Source organism: Erpetoichthys calabaricus, chromosome 17 (assembly GCF_900747795.2).
Source record: "Erpetoichthys calabaricus chromosome 17, fErpCal1.3, whole genome shotgun sequence".
NCBI lineage: Eukaryota > Metazoa > Chordata > Cladistia > Polypteriformes > Polypteridae > Erpetoichthys > Erpetoichthys calabaricus.
Genome location: NC_041410.2, coordinates 89,113,364 through 89,126,282, shown reverse-complemented (window position 1 = coordinate 89,126,282; position 12,919 = coordinate 89,113,364). Strand labels below are relative to the sequence as shown.

The following is a 12,919-nucleotide window of genomic DNA, read 5'->3' as shown; positions in this document are numbered from 1 at the left end:
TGTTTGTTATCATCCAGCTAACTCTATTTAATTTCAAAAGCAACAGGCTGGCATGGTGGCGCTCAGCTGGCAGGCACCTCCAGCTCGCCCTCTGGTGGTTGTTCAGAGTGTCAACTGGATGATAACATACATATAAGACCGTAAGATCACCCCCTACCCTACCCAGAGGGAGGGGCGCAGTTAGGGTTGATTTCACCCTACAGTATTTTTAGTCGACTGATGAGAAACATGTGTACCAAGTTTCATGAAAATTGCTCCAGCCGTTCGGAAGTGATGCTGGAACACACACACACATACATACACACATTGATTTAATGGTAACGTCCAGCTATTATTGAGTAAAATACTGCAAAAGGATGTAGCCTAAAACCTCATAAACATTCATTTATTTTGCTATCCTGAATATTCCGGTGTGGGATCACAAGACCCATTTGCAAATATCACACTAAGGATTTATATGATGTGTGTCATAAATAAAATATGACTACTGACACTTTACAGATCTACTTTGTATGTGTGTATGCACTACGCCTGGAAATTTTCATGTGTTTGATAGAACGGATTCCATTTTTAAGAACATACCATTAAATTGATTCAAAGATAATAGCCATTTAACAGAATATACAGTACCATTTATCTGTGTGCTGATTGGTGTAAATTAAAATATGCTAGAATGTGCAATGGAAATGAACCTAAATGATAAACACACTACCATGTTGCGTTAAACAAGAGTACATGGTGGCTCCACCAGCTCTGGTGTTGTTAATAAAGGCGACCCATCTTGAATGTCACCTGTAATGAGGACCTGAGACTATTCTTTACTTACGGAAAATTTTCACTGACATTGACCAACAGAAACCCAGTAATCTCTACTGCTAAAAATATAAAGAATAAAAAAATGTATTAATGTTATCGATGGTTGTAAAAGTCTTTAAGAGGAATAAAAATCAAATACCTCCAGCGCAAGATGCTGAACACGTCGTGAAGCCTTCATATTCCCAGTCGTACAGATCCTCCCTGGTAAACTGGGGAAAGGCATCTTCACCATGGCAGGGTCCAAGATTGCAGTGCTGCTCCACTTCTGGTTTGGGTTCCTCACATTCGTCATCAGGCAGTTCTGCTTCAGTTTGTGAGAAAGTGAGGAGGACCCTGCACTTCACTTGGCGCGTCTGTCTGCCAGGCCCGCAGGTCACACTGCAGGGTGACCAGGCGTCGGGAATAAACCTTGGTGAGAAAGGAAAAGACAAAAAGGAACTTATTATCACTGTAAAGTAAGGTGTTTTTATGTTCTTAAAATTCATTCACAGTAATTAAAAAAAATGTAATTTACAATGAAGTAACAAGCAAGTCGTATTATCTCACATGGGAACAATTCCAATTGTTTACACAAATATTTGAAATGCAACTACTGCATTGGCAAGGTGGCATCATGGCACAGTGGTCAGCATTGCTGATCCTGATCTTTACATTCCCCTCCACCTCCTAACTGCTGGGCACTCCAGTTTTCCTTCCATATCCATGAAGACCCCCTAAAAGCAGACTGCTTGGTGGAAAATCCACACAGACATGGAGAGAACTCGACCTGGTGCTGGATTCAATCCCAGGAGGCTGGATCTGTGAGGAAGAAGTTCTAATCACTGGCTGCCATAATATATTATATTATTATAATTATATATGATATTATATATACTGTATCTCTCTCTCTCTCTCTCTCTCTCTATATATATATATATATATATATATATATATACTAGCAAAATACCCGCGCTTCGCAGTGGAGAAGTAGTGTGTTAAAGAGGTTTTGTAAACATATATATACATATACATATATATATATATATACATATCTACATATACACATATCTACATATATATATATATATATACATATACACATCCACATATATATATACATATATCAACATATATATACACACATACATACATACACACACAAACACACATATATATATATATATATATATATATATATATATATATACACATACAGACACATATATACAGTGGTGTGAAAAACTATTTGCCCCCTTCCTGATTTCTTATTTTTTTGCATGTTTGTCACACAAAATGTTTCTGATCATCAAACACATTTAACCATTAGTCAAATATAACACAAGTAAACACAAAATGCAGTTTTTAAATGATGGTGTTTATTATTTAGGGAGAAAAAAATCCAAACCTACATGGCCCTGTGTGAAAAAGTAATTGCCCCCTTGTTAAAAAATAACCTAACTGTGGTGTATCACACCTGAGTTCAATTTCCGTAGCCACCCCCAGGCCTGATTACTGCCACACCTGTTTCAATCAAGAAATCACTTAAATAGGAGCTGCCTGACACAGAGAAGTAGACCAAAAGCACCTCAAAAGCTAGACATCATGCCAAGATCCAAAGAAATTCAGGAACAAATGAGAACAGAAGTAATTGAGATCTATCAGTCTGGTAAAGGTTACAAAGCCATTTCTAAAGCTTTGGGACTCCAGCGAACCACAGTGAGAGCCATTATCCACAAATGGCAAAAACATGGAACAGTGGTGAACCTTCCCAGGAGTGGCCGGCCAACCAAAATTACCCCAAGAGCGCAGAGACGACTCATCCGAGAGGTCACAAAAGACCCCAGGACAACGTCTAAAGAACTTCAGGCCTCACTTGCCTCAATTAAGGTCAGTGTTCACGACTCCACCATAAGAAAGAGACTGGGCAAAAACGGCCTGCATGGCAGATTTCCAAGACGCAAACCACTGTTAAGCAAAAAGAACATTAGGGCTCGTCTCAATTTTGCTAAGAAACATCTCAATGATTGCCAAGACTTTTGGGAAAATACCTTGTGGACTGATGAGTCAAAAGTTGAATTTTTTGGAAGGCAAATGTCCCGTTACATCTGGCGTAAAAGGAACACAGCATTTCAGTAAAAGAACATCATACCAACAGTAAAATATGGTGGTGGTAGTGTGATGGTCTGGGGTTGTTTTGCTGCTTCAGGACCTGGAAGGCTTGCTGTGATAGATGGAACCATGAATTCTACTGTCTACCAAAAAATCCTGAAGGAGAATGTCCGGCCATCTGTTCGTCAACTCAAGCTGAAGCGATCTTGGGTGCTGCAACAGGACAATGACCCAAAACACACCAGCAAATCCACCTCTGAATGGCTGAAGAAAAACAAAATGAAGACTTTGGAGTGGCCTAGTCAAAGTCCTGACCTGAATCCAATTGAGATGCTATGGCATGACCTTAAAAAAGCGGTTCATGCTAGAAAACCCTCAAATAAAGCTGAATTACAACAATTTTGCAAAGATGAGTGGGCCAAAATTCCTCCAGAGCGCTGTAAAAGACTCATTGCAAGTTATCGCAAACGCTTGATTGCAGTTATTGCTGCTAAGGGTGGCCCAACCAGTTATTAGGTTCAGGGGGCAATTACTTTTTCACACAGGGCCATGTAGGTTTGGATTTTTTTTTCTCCCTAAATAATAAAAACCACCATTTACCATTTACAAACTGCATTTTGTGTTTACTTGTGTTATATTTGACTAATGGTTAAATGTGTTTGATGATCAGAAACATTTTGTGTGACAAACATGCAAAAGAATAAGAAATCAGGAAGGGGGCAAATAGTTTTTCACACCACTGTATACATATACATATTTACATATCTACATATATATACACATATATACATATCTACATACATACACATATATCTAGATATATATATATCTCTCTATCTATCTATCTATCTATCTATCTATCTATCTATCTATCTATCTATCTATCTATCTATCTATCTATCTATCTATCTATCTATCTATCTATCTATCTATCTATCTATCTATATGTATATATATATCTCTGTCTATCTATCTATATATATACATCCCTGTGCTTTGCAGCGGCGAAGTACTGCTTTTAAATTTTTATTAAGAAGAAAACCTTTTTAAATTGAGTGAAAATCTACCAATAACAATTTGTTAAGGATCTGTTTTTTTGTGAAGCTGACTTCACACAGCCTCTCCACTGTTTTATAAACGAACATCATATAAGGTCTTCCTTTTTCGTTGCTTTGCCAACGGAAGCAGCCTTTTTATTTAATCCTGTTTTTACGATTGTTCTGTTTGTATATCACGTTGTCAGTTCAGCACTCCGGTTGTAATATGACCAAGCTGTGCAAGCACACTCTTGAGAATGCAACGTATAGTTGTACAGGAGAAAAGCAATCTTGCCTGAAATCAATGGCAACCTTTTGTAGGTCTATGAACTTAATTTAAACTTTAGGTTTACACGGTGCTTTCTTTCCGAAGTACCTGCACTCATGAATATGTCTGTATGCGTCAGTCGCTCAAATCCCCGTGGTTCGCACCGGCGAAGTTCTGCTTTTAAATTTTTATTAAGAAGAAAAGAAAACCTTTTAAAATTGAGGGAAAATATACCAATAACAGTTTGTTAAGAATCTGTTTTTTTTGTGAAGCTGCCTTCACTCGAGTGATCACTTCGAGCTTTAAGCCTGAGAATTCACCCCGTAAATGCACACGTTTAATTGCACATCTGTTAATATGTATGCTTACAAAGTATTAAAAGACACTCAACAATTACACAGTATTAAAAGACACTTAACAATTAATGTCATTTACCTTCGTTCCCGCGTTTGACTCGTGCTGTAAATCTCTTCCTTGTTTTCACTTCACGTGATTACGTAGGAGGCGTAATACGTGATGACGCGATACGTGACTCCGCCTCCTCCATTAGAGTATATGGACAAAAAACAGGTTCCAGTTATGACCATTACGCGTAGAATTTGGAAATGAAACCTGCCTAACTTTTGTAAGTAAGCTGTAAGGAATGAGCCTGCCAAATTTCAGCCATCTACCTACACGGGAAGTTGGAGAATTAGTGATGAGTGAGTCAGTCAGTCAGTTAGGGCTTTGCCTTTTATTAGTATAGATACATATATATATATATATATATATATATATATATATATATATATATATATATATATATATATATATATATATATATATATATATTGTCACAGGTGGCCAGGATGATTACCTGGCCGGGACACCAGAAAGGACCGGAAGGTGGCGGGAATAGCTTCCGGGCCACAAGAGCACAACCGCCATGGAGCAGGTAGGAGAGGACCACGGGAAAGGAAAAAGAGCTGTTGGACTTGTTGGGACCCGTGGCCACCGCCTGGGGGTGCTATAAACCTTGTGGGACCCGGATATTTTTACTTCCGTCACACTCGGCAAGATGGCGGAGAAATCTGTCAGGAAAGTCCGGAGTGTTTCCGGGGCAAAGGGCAGCACTTCTGCCACACCAGGAAGTGCTGCCGGATGGACGTCATTAGCCACCTGGAGCACATCCGGGCGGGAATAAAAGGGGGCCTCCTTACAGTCATTGAGCCAGAGTCGGGAGTGGGAGTAGGACGAAGCTCCCTGGAGGAGGATAGAGACGGCAAAGGACTGAGATATTGGGGTGATTATTGCTTTGTGCTTTGTGGGTAGTGGTGGAATTGTTTATTTAATGTTTAATAAACATGTGTGGTTTCTGACTGGTGGTGTCCGGGCAACTATCACAATATATATATACATACAGTCATATGAAAATGTTTGTGAACCCCTCTCAGTCTGCATAATAATTTACTCTCCTTTCAACACAAAAGATAACAGTGGTATGTCTTTCATTTCCTAGGAACATCTGAGTACTGCGGTGTTTTCTGAACAAAGATTTTTAGTGACGCAGTATTTAGTTGTATGAAATTAAATCAAATGTGAAAAACTGGCTGTGTACAACTGTGGGTCCCCTTGTCATTGTGCTGATTTGAATGCCTGTCACTGCTTAATGCTGATTACTTACAACACCAAATTTGTTGGATGAGCTCGTCAAGCTTTGAACTTCATAGACCGGTGTGTCCAATCATGAGATATAAAGGTATTTAAGGTGGTCAATTACAAGTTGTGCTTCCCTTTGACTCTCCTCTGAAGAGTGACAGCATGGGATCCTCAAAGCAACTCTCCAAAGATCTGAAAACAAAGATTGTTGAGTCTCCTGGTTTAGGGGAAGGCTACAAAAAGCCATCTCAGAGGTTTAAACTGTCAGTTTCAACTGTAAGGAATGGAATCAGGAAATGGAAGGCCACAGACACAGTTGCTGTTAAACCCAGCAGGTCTGGCAGGCCAAGAAAAATCCAGGAGAGGCATACGGGCAGGACTGTGAGAATGGTTACAGACAACCCACAGATCACCTTTAAAGACCTGCAAGAACATCTGGCTGCAGATGGTGTATTCTGTACATCGTTCTACAGTTCAGCGCAATTTGCAAAAAGAACATCTGTATGGCAGGGTGATGAGAAAGAAGCCCTTTCTGCACTCACGCCATAAACAGAGTCGCTTGTTAGTAAACTTAATGTCACTGCTGAAATCCTACTGTTTCCATAAGGCATGTCAGATATTAAAAGGAAGTTGCTACTTTGAAAGTTCAACCAATGAGAAAACAAAAATCCAAAGAATTTCCAAAGAATTAAGAGGGGTTCCCAAACTTTTTCATACGACTGTATATATATTATATTATATATATTATATTATATATATATATATATATATATATATATATATATATATATATATATATATATATATACTAGGGGGCTTTGCCCCTGTGTTCGGTTTTCCGGATACACACTTTTAAGATTTTTTTTCTTTGAATTGTTGCTATTTCATTAGTTTCACTTTTATTACAGAACTTCTGTAAAAACAACATTTGTAATCTTGTGAGTCCCAATATGCTGAATCTTTTTAATGAGGTCAGGACAGGTTTCTCTGTTTGGAATTTCAGCACAGACAAAACGATCGACATCATCAGCAGTTAATTTTTTTTTTAAAAAGTAACAAAGTAAGTTGAGTTCTGCACTGGACTCCTGTCTGTAAAGTCGTGTTATTTTCCTCTCACAGTTCCAAAAGTACATGGGTTTACCAAGGTGATACCCCAGCTTTTGTCTAGGTTTTTGTACAAGGGCTAGACAGAACGTTTTTGACTCCTGGGGTAAATTTAGCTTTTTAAATAAGCAGACAGATAAATATATATACACTAATAAAGTAAGCAATAAATGCATGTACGGTAAACTCCGTTTTTGAAATTTCTCAAGATTCTTTATTTGTCACATGCATAGTTATACAGGACAACACGCAGTGAAATGCATCCTGATCCGCTTATCAGAAACCGTGCAAAGTTAGAAGAATATCAATTAGATTAACAAAAAGTCATAGATCGAAAGATAACAGTATAGTAGAACATAATAAATAAGCAAAATTATGTGAATGAAGTAGAATTAAGTGTTAAGGTGCAATAGTGTAGTAATTATTGTGCAAAACCAAAGTTAGACTGGTGCATAGTTAAATGAGGCAGTTTGTTTGTTCTGTATTGCGATCTTTACTTTTTTATATTTTCTAATTTTCCTACTTTCATATCCTTTAATTTTCTCCACATGTGTATAGCGCCGTTTTTTTTTTTTTTTTTTGAGCCTTTCTAATTTCACTGGTTTCATAATATCTAGCCTGCTCTGCATGTGTTTAGCGCCAACGTTTGGAAACGTCTCTATGAAGTTCTACTTTGTCATTTTACTCATTGTCTTTTAATTCTGAGCCATACAGTACAATACACAGAACAGAATAAATCCTCAATACAGTATAAAAATAAAAATTCTAGAAGTACAGAGTAGAATTTCACATTAGATGATATCACATAATATGATTTGGATTTGTTTTAAGTCGTGGAGACCTCATTCATCAAGCTGCCTCCCCCATTTTGCCATTCTACATCTGAAATGGTGCTAATCTGATGAAAGGACCCCTCATTCCCACGTCCCCATTCATCAGGGATGACTTTACCTTAGGCAGGCAACCTACAATTTAAACAGATTGTTATTTTCTTGTGAATTGTTACATATGCATTATTTTCACTTTTACTTTAAAAACTTTTGTAAAAACAATACTTGTTTCTTTATTTCCTACCCCCTGTGTGGTTACATCTCTTTCTTCCCAGATGTATAATACTGCTCGTGTTGTGAAGGGTGTTGTGGCTGAACGTACGCTAAGGATATGCCTTTGGATCATTTGCTGTCTTTCAGCTGCTTGCTAGCTGCCTCTTCTGCTTGTCGCATGTCGTTGTTTTAAGAGCTCCGAACACATGATGCTTGCCTGCCAAAAGCAATCCAACAACTGCTAGCTTAGAGGTCTGTTGACTTGTTTTAAATGATGGCTCACTGCCTGGTCTCGTGTGACATTGTAAAAGCAATACCTGTCTTTTATTACTGGCCCCGGGCGTGTTTGAATTCTTTCTTGCAGGATGTATAATGCTGCTCGTGTTTGGTTGGGGTAGCTGCTGTCGCGCTGCCCTTCGATCTTTTTAAAGCCTGTACAGCCGCTGTCCTTTTTGCTACGGCCCTGGGACAAGTCTCATGTTTACGGTCCCCGCGAGACGCACCGTGGCAAGTCTCCTTGGTCTCGTGGGTCTTTAAAATGTCTTTCGAGATTAACGCGTATCGTAGCCTTGCATTTGCTTTCCATTCCAGGATTTCCTTTTAAATATATACACACAATAGGTTACATAAGGAAATGTAGGTTGCACCAGGAAATTTTTCAATGCCAACCCGATCATCCCCATCTAATAAAGTCAAAAATTAAAGAAATAAACACCACTCTGTGGGCCTCTACAATAATTAACAAAAAGCAGGGCAAGTAAGTAAGTAAGCTTTCTTTCAATCATGTGTTTTTTAGGAGCTCCGCTCTATGGTTCAGTTGTTTCAAAAGTGGCCACCTCCTTCCGGCAGTGGCGGTTTTTAAAGGTGGGAGAACAGAAGGGGTGGAGTCAATTGCCCTCACTGGGCATCTTCTCAGTGCTGCGGAGGAAAATGAAGAGGAGAAGGTTAGCATGAGCGCCCCCTCTTGGCCTGGGGTGGTAATAAATGCTTCAGATGATCCTGGAAGGTGATCCACAGATGTTCCTGCATGACAATATATTATGTATTATTGTAATTAATAATCATATATAGTTTTAGGCAGGTGTGAAAAAATGCTGTAAACAAAGAATGCTTTTGAAAATGGAAGTGTTAATCATTTATTTTCATCAATCAACAAAATGCAGTGAATGAACAAAAGAGAAATCTAAATCAAATCAATATTTGGTGTGACCACCCTTTGCCTTCAAAACAGCATCAATTCTTCTAGGTACACTTGCCCACAGTTTTTGAAGGAACTCGGCTGGTAGGTTGTCCCAAACATCTTGGAGAACTAACCCCAGATCTTCTGTGGATGTAGGCTTCCTCACATCCTTCTGTCTCTTCATGTAATCCCAGACACAGTCAATGATGTTGAGATCAGGGCTCTGTGGGGGCCATATCATCACTTCCAGGACTTCTTGTTCTTCTTTAAGCTGAAGATAGTTCTTAATGACTTTGGCTGTATGTTTGGGGTTGTTGTCCTGCTGCAGAATAAATTTGGGGCCAATCATACGCCTCTCTGATGGTATTGCATGATGGATAAGTATCTGCCTGTATTTCTCAGCATTGAGAACACCATTAATCCTGACCAAATCTCCAACTCCATTTGCAGAAATGCAGCCTCAAACGTTCAAGGAACCTCCACCATGCTTCACTGTTGCCGGCAGACACTCATTGTTGTACTGCTCTCCAGCCCTTCGAAAAACAAACTGCCTTCTGCTATAGCCAAATATTTCAAATTTGGACTCATCAGTCCAGAGCACCTGCTGCCATTTGCATACTTGAGTCACTTGGCCTTGTTTCCACGTCGGAGGTATGGCTTTTTGGTTGCAACTCTTCCATGAAGACCACTTCTGGCCAGACTTCTCCGGAAAGTAGATGGGTGTACCTGAGTCTCACTGGTTTCTGCCAGTTCTGAGCTGATGGCACTGCTGGACATCTTCCGATTTCGAGGGGTAATAAGCTTGATGTGTTTTTCATCTGCTGCACTAAGTTTCTTTGGCCGACCACTGCGTCTACGATCCTCAACGTTGCCCGTTTCTTTGTGCTTCTTCAAAAGAGCTTGAACAGCACATCTTGAAACCCCAGTCTGCTTTGAGATCTTTGTCTGGGAGAGACCTTGCTGATGCAGTAGTGTCTTGTTGCTGTGCTCAATCTTGCCATGACATGTAACTGTCTTCCACAAGCTCACCTTGGTAGCAGAGTTTGGCTGTTCCTCACCCAGTTTGAAGCTGTTTCTGTTTCAGTTAATGACTGTGTTTCAACCTACGTGTGACATTGATGATCATTAGCACCTGTTTGGTAGAATTGGTTGATCAGACACCTGACTAGAATCCTACAAAATCCCTGACTTTGTGAAAGTGGACCTCTAAGAACTGATGCTGGTTTGAAGGCCAAAGGTAGGAACACCAAATATTCATTTGATTTAAATTTTTCTTTTGTTCATTCACTTTGCATTTTGTAAATTGATAACAATAAACAATCATTATTTATATTTCTGAAAGCGTTCTTGGTTTACAGCATTTTTTCACACCTGCCTAAAACTTTTGCACAGTACTATATATATACTGTGGTGGACGGCCAAGACCCTCGCCCAGCCAGGACGCCTCTCCTTTATATGGTCCGGGGGTGCAAGCATGGACTGAACAGTACCTCCCCCGGGATGTTAGATGGCAGCCCCCCTGGCTGGCAATGGTGCTTCGGATTCCTGCAGAGATGGAGTCCTCTACAAACCTTTTCAGATTCAGGGGTGCTGCCAGGGGTAGCGGCAGTGGTTCCTGAGCCCATGTGAGCGGTTCTTCCGCCACACCCGGAAGTGCAGCAGGAAATGAGTCACGAAACACCTGGAGCACTTCCAGGTGGGCTATAAAAGGAGCCAGCAGCCACCGTTCTGGGAGGCAGAGTCGGGTGGAAGGTGGACAAAGCTTGCCAAGGAGGAGTGGAGGAGTAAAGAGAGAGAGAAGAATTTATTAATATTGTGCTATTGTGCTTGTGGGAGTGTGTTCTGGGCTTGTGGGGACGGGGAAGACGTCCCACACGAGTGAAGAAAAATAACAACACCTTTTATTGTATAAGTGTGCCTTTTCGTCTGTCTGTGTCGGGTTGGGTGTCTGGCACGCCACCTAGAGTTGTTGACCTGTGTTCAATTAGTGTAACAACTCTAGGGGGCGTGCCAGCAACCCATCCCATCACAGACAGATATACATATATACAGTATATATATACTGTATATATATATATATATATATATATATATATATATATATATATATATATATATATATATATATATTCTGTATATGTATATGTATATGTATATATATAAAAAAACATATGTGGAGCATAGTGGTTAAGGTTGTGAACTTTAAATTCTGAGGTTGTGAATTCAAATCCCACTACTGACGCTATTGTGTGACCACGAGCAAGTCACTTCACCTGCCTGTGCTCCCACTGGAAAACAAAAGAAATGGAACCGATTATATCTCAAATGTTGTAACTTGCCTTGAATAAAGATATCAGCCTTTTTATTATATTATATTATATTATATTATATTATATTATATTATATTATATTATATTATATTATATTATATTATATTATATTATATTATATTATATTATATTATTGCAAAACCCCAAAGATTTCTACAGGTTTAATAGGGAAAAATGTATTTCTGTCACAAAGTCTAAAAGTTCTGTTTTGACTAACATTTGACTGTTTATTCAGCTCAAGTATCCAAAATAATCGAAGTCTTTTCTCACAGATTTAAAAGAAACTTTCATCCATCTGCCAAATATCTGTATTTCATTAGATTAAGGATGGATGCTGATGCCTTTTTGTTTTTTTATGACTCTGCCAGTAAATCAATAGCATGTTGCTTCCAGGCCAAGATGAGAATTTGCACTTTGACAGCTACAAGTCATTTGTTTTTAGCCACAGCAGAGCGGTTTGAAGCAGCCCAGCGCTGCCGAGCCACAGGCATGTTGGCATGGAAGATCTGAGCTCTATGATTGCCCTAATTATGGTTGGGGAGAGATGTCTGCCTCGTATGGACGATTTCCCCTTTCTGATTAATGTTCGGATATACAGTGAATTCGAGAAGTATTCAGTCCCCTCCACTTTCTGTACACTTTATTTTGTTGTAGATTTAAAAATGTTTTCAATTTGTCATTATGGGTTATTAATGTGTTTAGATCGATGGGCAAAATTAGCAAATGCATCCTTTTAAAATGAAATCTACAACACAATAATGTGTACGGAAAGTGAATGGGTCGGAATAGGCGCTGAATTCACTGTAGAGATGGAGGAAACTGTTCTAAAATCCTTCTAACACTACATTCTGATTTACCTACTTGTGCAAAATAGCAGGTAAAAAACAATCATTGGGCGGCATTTTAGATAAGATAGATAAATAGAAGGTGCAGGTGGGAAGGGGTAAGAGATAGTTAGCCAGTTAGAGACAGGGGATGATTAGGGGGCCAGAATGACTAGGCCATGATGGGAAATTTAGTTAGAACATTGTGGTACACCTTACTTTTTTTGAAGGATGGCCAAGAATTTTTTATGACTACAGAGAGTCAGGACCTCAATTTTAGCTCTAATCTGAAGGATGGTGCCATTTTTATAAGACAGTGTTCCTGCCAATGGAGGCACTGGGATCTACACACAGTCTGCAGGGTAAGCATTCCCTGCTGGTTTCACCAACATCCATTCCAGCAGCAGTCTGAGCTTTTTCAGGTTTATCTCCTATACAAGTACTGGACTGTCCCAAACATGCTTAGCTTCATATCTATCTATCTATCTATCTATCTATCTATCTATCTATCTATCTATCTATCTATCTATCTATCTATCTATCTATCTATCTATCTATCTATCTATCTATCTATCTATCTATCTATCTATC

The 12,919-nt window shown here is 39.2% G+C and overlaps 1 protein-coding gene across 1 annotated transcript in view; it reads right to left on the bottom strand.

Annotated features, from left to right (window-relative positions):
* adamtsl3 (ADAMTS-like 3) overlaps window positions 1-12,919 on the bottom strand; it is a 537,604-nt gene that overhangs the window by 128,829 nt on the left and 395,856 nt on the right. The window contains exon 16 of the mRNA XM_051920411.1: window positions 956-1,224. Coding sequence (XP_051776371.1) covers window positions 956-1,224 — 269 coding nt within the window. The remainder of the gene's footprint in view (window positions 1-955; window positions 1,225-12,919) is intronic.